This window comes from Balaenoptera ricei, chromosome X (assembly GCF_028023285.1).
Source record: "Balaenoptera ricei isolate mBalRic1 chromosome X, mBalRic1.hap2, whole genome shotgun sequence".
In the NCBI taxonomy this organism is placed as follows: domain Eukaryota; kingdom Metazoa; phylum Chordata; class Mammalia; order Artiodactyla; family Balaenopteridae; genus Balaenoptera; species Balaenoptera ricei.
In genome coordinates this window covers 123,706,581-123,721,038 of record NC_082660.1, presented here as the reverse complement: position 1 = coordinate 123,721,038, position 14,458 = coordinate 123,706,581, and the positions used below count along the sequence as shown (strand labels likewise).

General features: G+C 41.4%; 2 protein-coding genes across 7 annotated transcripts in view; one reads left to right on the top strand and one right to left on the bottom strand.

The window, feature by feature from the left end:
* Nucleotides 1-14,458, top strand: part of ATP11C (ATPase phospholipid transporting 11C) — a 166,697-nt gene that overhangs the window by 16,808 nt on the left and 135,431 nt on the right. The window lies entirely within an intron of this gene.
* LOC132357360 (26S proteasome non-ATPase regulatory subunit 4-like) lies at nucleotides 8,092-9,266 on the bottom strand. The gene is given in 2 exon segments (XM_059910751.1): nucleotides 8,092-9,075; nucleotides 9,077-9,266. Coding segments are annotated over 2 exon segments (1,056 nt in total). The 5' UTR covers nucleotides 9,247-9,266; the 3' UTR covers nucleotides 8,092-8,189.

The following is a 14,458-nucleotide window of genomic DNA, read 5'->3' as shown; positions in this document are numbered from 1 at the left end:
TAGCATTGTGGAAGTTTTTTGAGGTATGGGGCTGGAAACTTCTCTGTTATGGTGCCTCCACTAACGAGCACTGTAGCCTTAGGAAAATCACTTCGTTTTTAAATACATTGTCTTTTACAAGTGTAATATTCAGTGCATATAGAAGGACACGTGTTAAATATATGCATAATAATAAAATGACCACTCACATACCTGCACCCCAACTTCAGAATTAAACCATTACCAATATAATTCTACCTGTGTGCTCCTTTCTTATCTCATCCCCCTGCCTCCCCCCAACCCTGTAACTATTAACTTTATTTCTGTGAATCATTCTGTTGCTTTCAAAAATACTTTTAACACATATATATGCAAATTTAGATAATATATTATTTAGTTTTCTTGAGCTTATAGAAATAGTATACTGGTTTTTTTTTCTTACTCAGTATTAAATTGCTAAGATTCTTCATAAGGTTTTCTGTAGCTATAGTTGATTCATTGTCACTGCTGAATAATATTTTACTTTGGGAATATACTAGAATTTACCCATTCTTCTGTCAATGAACCTATAGGTTATTTGCAGGGTTTTTTTTTTTTTTTCTGTATGACCAGAAAATGTGTCTTTTAGTGTATATTTAGAAAAGGGATTCCCCCCCCCAATGCGTGTAGGATACACATATACATATACAAACACACACTCAAGCATATGTATAGGAAAACAAATACACATAATAACTCTTGAAATGTGCAACTTTACAAGAAGAGATTAAATTGTTCTCCAAAGTGGTTTTACCAGTATGCACTCCCACTAGCAATGTATGAGTTCCCGTTGCTTCATATACTTGCCCTTGATATTGACTTCTTACATTTTGTTGGTTCTCTGATTACTAATGAGGTTAAACATCTTTGCATACGTTTTTGGGCCATTTATGTTTCCCCTGTGAAATACTTGTTCATGTCTTTTAACTGTTTTCTGTTGGTTTATCTTTCTCATACTGATTTATAATTATGAGTCTTTTTCATATTCAGGAGATTAATCCTTTGTTGGTTATATTTTTTGCAAATAACTTAATTTGTGGCTTCGCATATATTTATATATGTCTTTTGATAAAGAAGTTCTTAACTTTAATGTAGTCAAATTTTTTGGTTTCTTTCTTTATGGTTACTGCTTTATGTGTCTTGATTAAGCAATCCTTCCCTATGCCAAAGTTGGAAAAGTAGTCTCCTTATTATTTTTTCTAAAAGTTTTAAAATTTGGCAAATTATTTTTTGAGCCTCATTTTTCAGAACTTTAAAATGCAGTTGAACTGGGTGTTCTGTAACAACCTTTTATTCTTTGACGCTGTGACCTGAAGAAGACAGGATATGTGCGTATATTTTCAGAGATTGCACTGTTCTTTTAGTAATCTCTCCCACTGTGAGGTTTTATATTCTCTCCTACTTTACTTCTCTTTCTCTCATTTCCCCAGCCTCTTCCTTCCTGTGTTCTTCAGAAAATAACCAGTTGAATCCTGCAACATCCTAGTTTCTGTGTTGAAGCAGCACTTTTTAATTGAAATTTATTGAGATAATGCAGTTGTAAGAAATAATAGAGATCCCGTGTACCCTTTACCCAGTTTATGGTAACATCTTGCAAAACTGTAGTATAACGTCACAACCAGGGTACTGACATTGATAACATCCACTGATCTTATTCAGATTTCTCCAGGTATACTTGTACTCATTTGTGTGTGTGTGTGTGTATTTATTTCTATGCAGTTTTATCCCATGTGTATGTTTGTATATCCACCACCACAGATAAGATGCCGAAGGAAACGGCATTTTTTATAAACAGCATTTTTAAAAGTCTGAATTACTGAATACCTCCAGAGTGTTCTGGAGTACCCAGTTTGGCTGGTGCCCACACAGTTCTAGAGGGCCACCTCAGATTACATAATCCAGAAGCAAACTGATGAACTGAAACCTTGACCTTAGAGATGAAAGAATCTTTGATCTTTGGGTTTGAGGTCCTGGGAGGCCAGTTGGCATGCCCCCAAAACATAATCATCATTTATTTTGAATTGTATATGCCCATATGAACCTGCATTTGAGACATCCTTGTAAAAGTTGCCCTTGGTCCATCATACCAATAGGAGTCATTCAAATTCCACCAGGTCGTCTAGGAAAACAATTAAAAGCATACCAAAATATGCATTGGTTTATATCCCCATAAGTAGAAGCTTACATTATTGTCAGGTTGGTAGTCAAGGACATTTGAAGACTACATTTATGGGAGAGCTACGTATGCTTTAACTCATGTCTACTTCAAAATATTTAAAAATAAACACTCAGCACCTTTTGACCTCTTATGACCGGCCAGGCACTATGCTAAGCAAAGAGGATAGTGTAGTAAATAAAAACAGAAGTGGTTCGTGTCCTTATGGAACTTATAATCTAATTTACAGTTTAAAAATAAGGCAACAGGGACTTCCCTGGTGGCGCAGTGGTTAAGAATCCGCCTGCCAATGCAGGGGACGTGGGTTCGATCCCTGGTCTGGGAAGATCCCACATGCTGTGGAGCAGCTAAGCCCGTGCGCCACAACTACTGAGCCTGCACTCTAGAGCCCACGAGCCACAGCTACTGAAGCCCACGTGCCTAGAGCCCATGCTCTGCATCAAGAGAAGCCTCCGCTCGCTGCAACTAGAGAAAGCCCATGCACAGCAACGAAGACCCAAAGCGCCCAAAAAATAAATAAATAAATAAATAAAAATTTAAAAAGAAAATAAGGCAACAAATATTATAATTACTCACTTTCATAAGTTTTGAATAAAATGAATTAGAAACAGAGATAACAGAAATAAGGTCTGTTTTTGATAGGGTAGCCAGCAAGCTCTGTCAGAGGAGATGGCATATAAGCACATAACTGCAGGAAGGAGGGGCTACTTCTGCAGAGGGGTTTGGGAGTAGATACTGGAATCAGCTTGTTCAAAGGCCCTGAGTTGGGCAAGAGCCAGGCACGTTGGGAAACTGAAAAGGAGGCTAGTGGGGCTGAAGGGCACACTCAGTGGAGGAGGGGGAAGATGGCAGTGAATGGAGTATAGGAACTTCTGGGGCGCTGTCTTAGGAGCAATTTGGATCTTGTAATCCGAACTTCTTGAAGCCGTGAAGGTGGTTTGAAGATGTGGAAGTGATAATAATGAAGTTGTCTATTTAATCAATTCACAAATATTAAGTACCGTACCCTGTGTCAGGCACTTCTACTTGCTAGGGATGCACTGGTGAGCAAAACAGATTAATATCTCTGCCCCCATGGACCTTACATTTTAATGGGGGAGGGTATTGTTAGGGTAAAGGATAAGCTGAGAGCTCCAAAATACAATGGCCAGCGAAAGGTAGATAGATGTTTGTCTTTCTGGCCTGTAATAGCCCAGGGCAAGGAGGCAGCTTCTATTCCATGAGATCATCTAGGGTCCCAGGCTAGTGGGGCAGTTCTGCCTTCCTCAGCATTTGGTTTTCAGGTTCCAGCCAGCTAGAGGGAAAGAGGGGTCCAGGGCAAGCTTCTTTAGGAAAATGACCAGGAAGTTTCACACATCACTATTACACATATACCTTTGGCGAAATCTTAGTCACGTGGTCCTCCCTAGCCATAAGGGAGATAGAAAAATGCAGTTTCTAGCTGGAAAGCCAGGTGCTCAGGAAGAAAGGAAGAACAGATTTGGGGGGACAACCAGTAGACAGGGAGACAGACAATAAACAAGATAAATAATTGTAATATCTTGTATGCTAGTGATGAGTGGTAAAGGGAAAAGAAAGCAGGGAAGGAAGTTAGGAAGTATCAGGTGGTAGCGGTTGCAATTTTTCAATAGAGCAACAAAGGAAGGCTTCATTGGCAAGGTGCCATTTCAATAAAGCTCTGAATGAAGTCTGTGAGCAAGAAATACCATTCTGAGTTGTTCTGAGGTTACCATAACCCAGGGTAGGCTTTTACATGCCTGAATCTTAGACCTTATCTGAAAGTATTCAGGTTAGTGGAAAAGGCACCATTATACTACAGTTTAATTTAGAGCAAGCAGTACAAGAAAGCCTTAAACAATGAATTGGTGAATTACCATGCTAGGACCTGGACTGAGGCATCTGTCTGAGAGATTTTTTCTTGGCTCTTTGATAGACAGTAAACTTAGCTCCCGAAGAAAGGAGGGACTAAGATCCCTCTGCAACACTCAGTTCAGAGTGTGTTGCACATACTGGTTTTATAGGGTTTGGGGGGTGGCAGGGTGATTTTTTTCTAAGTGTAGGAATTATTGATGATTTGAGTCTGCTGTAGAACTCTGGTTAATTTCAGTCAGCCATTGTCAGTGCAGTTTTAAGGATGTGGTGACATAAAAAGAATGGAAGTATTTTCATGTTCACGCTTGGTCATCCAAAATCTTGCTTAGTTGCCCTTCCAGTTAGAGAAAGCAGTAGTTTCCAACACTTCATTATTTTCTTTAATTATAGTCGAGTGCTGCTTTAAGTTAAATGTCAATGTAAAATACATAATAAGCACCTTTTCCTACTTCTGCATCACTTTTTTTTTTTTAATAACAACCCGTTTGGTTAATGAGACAAAAGAAAAGGATTTTCTGCCTGTTTTTACTCTAATGCCCTTCCCACCTACAACACCCCTAGATGTGGGTAGATAGATTGTCTCGGGTTTATTTCTATGTTAGTAATCATTATCTTTCATTAGAGAACTTACAGTTTAGGAAAGGAGATAAGATACACAGATACATAATGAAAATACAAGGCAGGAAGTGATAAATGCCATGAGAAAGGTAAAAATAAAATGCTCTTGTAGTTCACAGACTACAGAATGAGTAACCCTGTCAGTCTTTGCTTCCACAATCATGAAAGGAGACAGTAAGGTTAACTTTGAGCTTAATATATAATGCTCTCTAAAGGAATTTTCTCTTCTTGGAAAAGGGAAGCATTTGATCTGTTATCCTACTATTTTAAGTATTTTTGTGAGTCCAGTCCTTTTCTAGGCACAGATAAAATACATTTTTTGCCTGTCATGCTACACCACAGAGAAAAACTCAAGTCAGACTGGAAAAGCACTGCTAATCACTTCATAGCATTTTATAGTCTTGGAAGTTACCCTTGAATCTTTTCTCCTCTCCCTCCAGCTTACCCAGTCCCTCACCAAATTCCAAAGATTATGCCTCCTGAATATTTTTGGGATCCAGTCTTGCCAAGCTTAATCCATCTCTGCGAAGCAGCTAGACCGATTTTTTAAAAACATAGCATTAGTTTAAGTTAGTTTCATGCTAAGAATCCCTAGTGGTTCCCTTCACAGAGTAAGATTTCAACTCCTTATTGTGCACACCAGGCTCTGCCTGCCTGTGCAGTAACATCTCTGACCTTTGCCCCTCACCTTGTACACTGCAGTCGCATTGGCCTTCCCTCAGGGCTTGCCCTCCTCCCGCACACTGCTCCCACTGTGTGGAATCCTTCCCCAAGGGCCCCGTTTCTATTCCTTCAGTACTAAACTCAAGCATCCTTAAGGAAACCTTCCGACCCCCCGCTGCGGTCAGACCACCCAGTCTCAATGGGGTCTCATAGCACCTTGTACTTCTCTTACTTAGGTCTTTCTGCAACTGTAATTAATAATGAATCTTGGAGCTAGTTATTAGCTGCCTTCCCCCTAGAACAAAATTTAAAAGGGCACGTGTGCTTTTACTTAGTGCTCTGTGCCCAGGGCCAGTGTCTGGTATAGTGCTGAGTACTGGAATAAATTCTTAAGAAATACTTGTTGCTAAAGAAAAAGGGCAGAAAATTCCCAAATTATTTAAATTTGGTTTTAGATTTTATTGAGGTGCTTACATTTGATCATAGGTTTTTTAAAGTTGTTGGAATGTTTATAAAAGACAAGTATCAGCATCACCTGGGAGCTGTTAGAAATGCAATGCCCAGGCTTCTGATTCAGACCTACTGTATCAGAAGCTGCGGGTGGGGCCTGACAATCTGGTGTAACACACCCTCCAGGTGATGCTGATACAGAATAATGTTTGAGAACCAGGGTTCTATAAAAATACTGACTGAAAAAACAAACAAACAAACAAAAAATACTGACTGAAGGTTGACTCTGACTAAGTAAAATATGAAGTGCAACTTAAACCTACTTTTGAAATTAGGTACATTGTTTCTAATCAACAGTGGGTGGTAATAAACTACTTTTCAGCTGCCACCCTCCCCCACCCCCATTTTATCAATTGTCTTCAGATATCAACTGAAATGTAAACAAGGTCTGCTTGATCAATCAACCCAAACCTGGACTTTAGAAATTCCATAATATTTTTCAACCTTCCCCCCTCTGAATCTAACTTTTATCTAGTGCCATCTGATTCCAGGAAATGCTTGTAAAACTGGTAATGCCCATGATTCTAGTGTTGGAGTGCTTTGCTTTTAATTTTTTTTTGGCCGCACTGCGTGGCATGTGGGATTTTAGTTCCCCGACCAGGGATCAAACCCATGCCCCCTGCAGTGGAAGTGAGGAGTCTTAACCACTGGACTGCCAGGGAAGTCCCATTAATTTTTTAATGTTTATTATACAGGGTCAAAATGATTTTTGCTAAAGCTTAGGTTGTCATAGTTTCTAGATTTATATCTAATGCATTTTGAAGTATTCGCAAGGTTTAGATGTGCATATTCTTGGCTGTGTTTAGATTTCAGGGCTGTGCTACATCATCAAACTTTTGCTGATGGATTGACTGCATTGTTAAAGGTCACTCATCCCCGATTTTGCCATTGACTTTAAATTTGCACCATGTTTGACTCAAGGACACTGTTGACAAACCATTCCCACCTGGTGACTATTAAGTGATCCATAGGAAGTTAATTGCAGGTTTCTTTCTCATATATAACAGATGCCCAAGGCTCATTGATTCTCTTTGTAATATTTGGTTAGAAGCACAGGATTTGAATGGAGAAGGGAGATAACCAACAAAAGATTTTTTTCAATGTTTTTAAAAACTTTAAATTTTAGAATAGTTTTAGATTTACAGAAAAGTTGCGTACATGGTACAGAGTTTTCACACCCCACGTGCAGTTTCCTATATTATTAACATCTCATGCTAGTAATGTACATTTGTCACAATTGATGAACCAATATTGATGCATTATTATTAACTAAAATCCATACTTAATCATTCAGATTTTCTCAGTTTTCCATTAATGTCATTTTCCTGTTATAGGATCCTAGCCAGGATACCACATCACATTTAGTTATATCTCATTAGATTCCTCTTGGCTGTGACAGTTTCTCAGACTTTCTTTGGTTTAGATGACATTGACAGTTTTGAGGAATACTAGTCGCATATTTTGTAGAATGTCCCTCAATTGGGATTTGTCCGTTTTTCTTATGATTAGACTGGCGCTTATTGAGTTTTGAGAGGAAGACTGGTGAGGTGAAATGCCATTTTCATTACACCATATCAAGAGTACATTTAAAAAAATTTTTTTTATTGAAGTATAGTCGATTTACAATGTTGTGTTAGTTTCAGGTGTAAAGAGTACAAATTATTAACATGACTTATCATGGTTGGCATTGACCTTGATCACCTGTCTAAAGTAGTGTTTACCTGATTCCTCCACTTTAAAGCTGCTGTTTTTCCTCTTTTCCATACTGTACTCTTTGGAAACAAGTCACTAAGTGTAGCCCAAGAGTTGTGGGTTTTTTGTTTTTTTTGCTACCATGTGGCATGCGGGATTTTAGTTCCCTGACCAGGGATCGAACCCATGCCCCCTGCATTGGGAGCGCAGAGTCTTAACCACTGGACTGCCAGGGAGGTCCCAAGAGTTTGTTTTTTAAATATGAGATTCCAGATAACATCTTTCTCGCTGAGTGGGGCCTTCTCCATTATTTTTTGGTGTTTCCTTTTAAGTTTTACTTTAATCGGGAGACAGGTATATGCAGTTGACATGTTTCAAATGCTTATTTATTTATTTATTTATTTATTTATTTATTTATTTATTTATTTATTTATTTATTTTTAAAGAAAAAAAGTTGCCAAGCTTTATTTCGGTTGCAGTGGTTACAGACAGCACATCTAACCCTATATCCCACCCCACCCTACTCGGCCCCCTGAACAGGCTCAGCCCCCTTTTCCCTCCAGTCTCACTTCTTGTCCTCCTCCTTCTTGTCCTTCTTGCCATCCTTGGTGGCCTGGGAGGCCAGGGAGCCCATGGCATTTCAGATGGCCTCATTGTTGGGATCCACACCTGGAAGGTTCTCCCGGACACTCTGAAGGAACTCGGGGTCCTGCATCACGTCACAGTCATCCTCCTCCTTGGCGGGCTCAGATGTGTCCATGGCTGAACTGGCATCAATGTCAGCTGATTCTGCCTGGCCAGATTCTGCGCCCTGGAGGGACATCTGCATGGCATAAACATTCTGTTCTTCCTCAGTCATACTGCTTAGGTCAGGGAGCCCAGTGCGGCCAAACTCCTGCTGGCTGATGGTCATCTTCAGCAGGGCATCGTCCGAGTCTTCAGCCCCAGTCGTAGCAATTCCCACCTCAGCGGCAGAGGCAGCAGCTGCCCACCACGCCTCCTCCTCCTGCGGCTGCCGCTGCTCTTCCACAGAGACTCGCAGGGCCAGGGCCAGCTCAGGATCAGCACTGGGGTCCATGCCAAATTCAAAGTCACTGGCACCAAGACCCAGCATGGCGCCGTCTTCCCCAGCCAGAATCGGAGAACTGATGAGGGCATCAGCCAAGCTGGGCCCAGGAGGCACTGTCACCAGATGAGAACCGGTTCCATCTTTGCCATTCAGTGTGTTTACAAAGGCGGTCAGCTTTGCTGTGTTCACCTCCTCTTCCCCAAAATTGATAATGTCAGCATTTACTTTCTCCTTCTTGAGGCGTTTAGCCAGTTTCACCAGATTCTTCTCACTGTCCTCCACGGGGCTTCCCACAAAGGCAGTGATTCGCATCTTGTGATTCTTGCCCTGTGGGTGCTTCAGGGCCAGATGGGCCATGCAGATGCCAGTGCAGAAGGTGATCTTGCCCTTGGGTTGGACAGTGTGGAGCTTAGAGAGGATGCGGCCGGTGTCAGGGGTGAGTGTGGTCCGCACTTCAGTCATTGGCCAGGGTGATGAGGCCCGCGTTGTTCTCAGGGTTGCTGAGGGTCTCGGAGTGACAGACTATGTTGACGGTGTCTTGTTGGGCCTGTAGCCGGGTGGGTAAGAAGTCCCCATTCCGCATATACTCACTGTTGTCCACGCAAACCATAGTGCTTTCCAACACCATCTTGCCGCCTTCCTCCCTCCCCGACCTCAAATGCTTATTTAAATTGTGAAGTATATTTCAGCTGATGAAGGGATTTGAAATTAAAGTGAATATTTGTTCTGGGGAAGTTAGGGGAACCTAACGTGCTTTTGCAAATGCTCCTGTGTCTAGCTGTTGCCCACATATACTCTCATTCCTTAGCCTCCAAGCCTCTGTTTGCCTGTAGCTGCTCCTAGAATTTAATTGCCTGCTAGCTAAAACCTCTATGAAAACATTTGGGTAGATAGAGTGGCCCAGGATTTTCTTTTGCTTGGCAAGAACTCACTTGCTAAAATGGTTTTTAATATGTCGGTGCCTCTCTACTGTGCTTCTTTTGCCAGAATAGATGCAGCCCAAAAGATTTGCTTGTCTTCCTAACTCCTTTTTTAATATCTCATAGCAGTGACTGAGCTATTGATCTGAAGGGATAATAACAACCCTGCATGTGCTTTTTGCAAGTTCTGATATTTTAAGAACTGAGAGCTTTGAAAAAGAACATCGCTTTACTTCACAAGCTCAAGGCTTCTTCAAACCAAATAATATACAGCATATGTCATAAAGAAGGTTCATTCCTAGAAAGCACCAGATTTAAAGGGAGCAAAGGATGAGGGAGAAGGAATTAAAACAAGTGACAGTACTTGCTCAGAGACTGATGACGAGGGTCAGCTCCACGGGAACATTGTCTCCAGCAGCCCCACTTACTCTTCCTCACCGCATCCCTAATTCATGTTCTTGGCTCCTAAAATACACTTAAAGCACTTCTCAGAAAGATTGAAAGGCACACAGAAAGTAAACAATAAACTTTTTGGTGAAGTTAACCTTTAGTATATTATTAGTAGTTTTGGATTCTAGGTTGACTCCTCAGTAGGGAAAATAGCAAGCAACATGCCTCATTATAATTAGATATATAAATAACTTAAGTTAATACATCTATCATAAGGCAAATAGAAAAAATTGGGGGATTTTTTAGCTGCGCACATTTATTTATTTATTTATTTATTTATGGCTATGTTGGGTCTTTGTTGCTGCGCACGGGCTTTTCTCTAGTTGCAGCGAGCGGGGGCTGCTCTTCGTTGAGGTGTGTGGGCTTCTCATTGCGGTGGCTTCTCTTGTTGCGGAGCACGGGCTCTAGGCGCACCGGCTTCAGTAGTTGTGGCACATGGGCTCAGTAGTTGTGGCTAGTGGGCTCTAGAGCGCAGGCTCAGTAGTTGTGGCGCACGGGCTTAGTTGCTCCACAGCATGTGGGATCTTCCCGGACCAGGGCTCGGACCCGTGTCCCCTGCATTGGCAGGCGGATCCTTAACCACTGTGCCACCAGGGAAGTCCTTTAGCTGCGTACATTTATTAATCCAAGTTCTGGCTAATAAGGTCTAAGAGGACTCCCTCAATTTGAGAGATATGCCCCCCCCCCAAAAAACAGTCAAAGAATATTTAGGTTTATACTCTTAATTTGTTAATGTTACTGTCTAATATTTCTTATATATTTGTATCTGTTCAGCACCTGGAAGAATTCAGTACTTATTTTTAGAATTCGTCTTAAACTTTTTTCGTAAACTTTTCATTTTAGGATAATTTCAGATTTATAGGAACTTTGCAAAGATGGTACAGAGAGTTCACATATGCCCTACACAGTTTCCCTTATTATTATCTTATATTAGTAATGGTACATTTGTCACAATTGATGAACCAATATTGTTATGTTATTACTAACTAAAGTCCATACTTCATTCACATTTCTTCAGTTTGTCCCTAATGTCCTTTTTTCTGTTCCAGGATCCCATCGAGAATACCGTACCATAATTAGTCATCCTGTCTCCTTAGGCTCCTCTTGGCTGTGACAGTTTCTCAAACTTTCCTTGGTTTTGATGACGTTGACAGTTTTGAGGAGTACCGGTTAGGGATTTTGTAGCAAATCCCTCAGTTAGGATTTGTTTGATGTTTTTCTCAAGATAAGATGTGGATTATGGCTTTTTAGGAGGAAGACTGGAGAAGTGAAGGGCTGTCCTCATCGCATCTTATCCACCATGCATAATATCAACATGACTTTCTACTGATGATGTTAACTTGATCACTTGGCTGGGGTAGCATTTGTCAGGTTTCTTCACTGTGAAGTTAGTCTTTTTTAAAACAGATTTTTACTGATTTTTCTACCTGTATGATTCTGGAGAGGAATATGGTTCATTTCATTTATTTATTCAACAGATGTTACTTTGAGTTAAAGAAAACATGGTTTTAGGTAAATTTTAGGGTTTTATTCCCCCCAAGGCCCACTCTTATTAATTGGAGAAATAAACCATATTTAAGGAATAGCCAATACTTTGTAGGTAACAAAAGTTGGTCAAGGTCAAGTTGTTGGTGTACAGTGTATATTTGTTTAGCTTTTCTGAATATACTGAGTTTTTCAACAAAATTCTGTTTGACCACTGATGAATATTGTTAAATAATTTAAATCACATTCTTCAAATGTTATGGCATCTCAATTATTCATGATTTACCAGTTATTAGACTTTCTTACCTTCTCTTTTCACTCATTTTATATTCAGAAGTAATAGTGGAAATGAGACCCTTTCTATCTTCCCAGCTTTTGTATAAGTACAAAGGATTATATAGATATTAGGGATCAAGCAACCTCCTGCTTATTTACATTCTTTCAAATGCTAGTCACAGTAACAGATGAAGATCAGAAAGCACTAGGAAGGGCTTCCCTGGTGGCGCAATGGTTGAGAATCTGCCTGCCAATGCAGGGGACACGGGTTCGAGCCCTGGTCCGGGAAGATCCCACATGCCACGGAGCAGCTAAGGCCATGCGCCACAACTACTGAGCCTGTGCTCTAGAGCCCGCGAGCCACTACTTCTGAGCCTACGTGCCACAACTACTGAAGCCCATGTTCCTAGAGCACATGCTCTGCAACAAGAGAAGCCACCGCAATGAGAAGCCCATGCACCACAACGAAGAGTAGCCCCCGCTCACTGCAACTAGAGAAATTCCGCGCACAGCAACAAAGACCCAGCAAGCCAAAAATAAATAAATTAAAATAAATTAATTTAAAAAAAAAAGAAAGTACTAGGAAAAGAAGAGTTTTGCTATCAAAGAATGAGTGTGTCATGCAGCAGATGAACCTCTAGGATGAATTTGATTAATTCTCCACAGCAGCAAAATCGCATAATCAGATGGTATTGCTTGAGGCTTTCTCTTGCTTTGGAGTCAGATAATCTAAATTGTGTAGCCTCTAGTGGATTTTCATTCTGTCATGTATCAAGGAACGTCTGTGCAGATGGAAAGAGGTTTTCTGTTGGGCTGTGTGTGAGCTCAGTGGGAAGGGTTAAAAATTAGGAATGAATGCATTTAACTCAATTTTTCTTCCTAATAACAGACATCTCTACCAGATTTGATGACACTGCAAACATGAAAGGAGCAGAGACATCTGGGTGTTATCATAAGCTCTGCCACTACTTGTGTAGTTTTGGGGGTAGGTTTTTTTTTTTTCTTAATACATTTATTTATTTATTTGTTTGTTTTTATTTTTGGCTGCGTTGGGGCTTCGTTGCTGCACGCGGGCTTTCTCTAGCTGCGGTGAACGGGGGCTACTCTTCATTGCGGTGCGGGGGCTTCTCATTGTGGTGGCTTCTCTTGTTGTGGAGCACGGGCTCTAGGCACACAGGCTTCAGTAGTTGTGGCACATGGGCTCAGTAGTTGTGGTTCGCGGGCTCTTGAGTGCAGGCTCGGTAGTTGTGGCGCACGGGCTTAGTTGCTCGGCGGCATGTGGGATCTTCCCGGGCCAGGGCTCGAACCCGTGTCCCTTGCATTGGCAGGCAGATTCTTAACCACTGCACCACCAGGGAAGCCTGGGGGTAGTTTTATTATGTGACTTCCCTCGGTGGTCATCAGATTTTCATCCATATAGTAAGAGTGGATAGGTCAGAGCATTGCTTATACCCCTCAAGACCATGTAAGTTTGTGGTTCAGAATGGGAAACAAGAGTAGCAATATGGGCTGTCTACCCAATTCCATGGTACGATATGATACAGTACATTAGGAAAAAGATTTCTGGGTAATAGCTATGAGCCATAGAGCTTTTTAAGATATGTATTCTGGATTAGGGAAGTGGTGGTAGGTAGAGAAAGTGGAGGTGGGTGAACAGAGATCTCTATACACTGAATTCCATATTCCTCTTCCTTGGTCCTTCCCATGTGACAGGCTCGCTCTTTCTCTTTCATTGCCGATCTTCTCTGCTCATGGCCTTGCCTCATGCTGTCTGATGTTGGGAGGGCTGTGAGGGCCTGCTGACTTCCATGTCTTCACTGCTCTCCAGTGGACAGAGTTGGGGCAGGTCAGCCCTGAACGAGGCTTTGGGCCCCAGCCTGTCCTGAGCTGGAGAGAATTTGGGAACCTCTGGCTGCCAGCTCAGCAGATCGGCATGTCTGCTAGTCTCATTCTGACTTTGTGTGCTTACATTTTTTAAGGCTGCTCTTGCTTAGTTCCTTGTAATTAAGACTGGCCTTTTACTTCCATGCCAGAACCTGGGCCCCTCTGTGAAGTCCTTGTCTGGGTATAGTGGTTGGTACCGCAGTTACTCCAAGGGTAGAAATATGCTTTCTTTTAGCCAGGCCTCTCCGGAACTTGAACTCTGCCTGGACCCATGCCTGTGTTTGGGACTCTGCTACCCATTGTTGATTTTGTTGATGCTCACTGACCAATTGCTTTTTACCAGATTTACCTGTTATAGTATTCTGTCTGCTTTCTCCTTGCTGAGTATCCTGATGTTTGCTCATTGACCACCTATCTGGACCTCTGCCTGTTGCTGCCCACTCTCCTTTGCCAATTATGCTCTCTTGCCTACCTGGATTTCCTCCTAGAGCTTGCTTCTGAGTCCATCTCCAAGCACCTTCCCTCCAATTCCTTCCCTCCAATATGGAGGTGTCTGTATAGATGACAGGGCCTGATCTACCATACTGCCTGCCTTCAGAAGCTTAATTATGACAGTCAGTGTTTTCCATTCTCTTTATAAAAATCTGTCACCTTTTAGCTGCCTTAGTTTGTTATTCCCTGATATTATAAACTCACTCCTTGACGTTTTTTATTTGATCATTTTTTTGTCTTTCCTTAGAACAAATCTCATGTATCCCCTTTTCAGCCACTTGTTACTTTCACAGGGAGTGGCCTCAAATCATAAATCTTCACATTGGAAGAGAC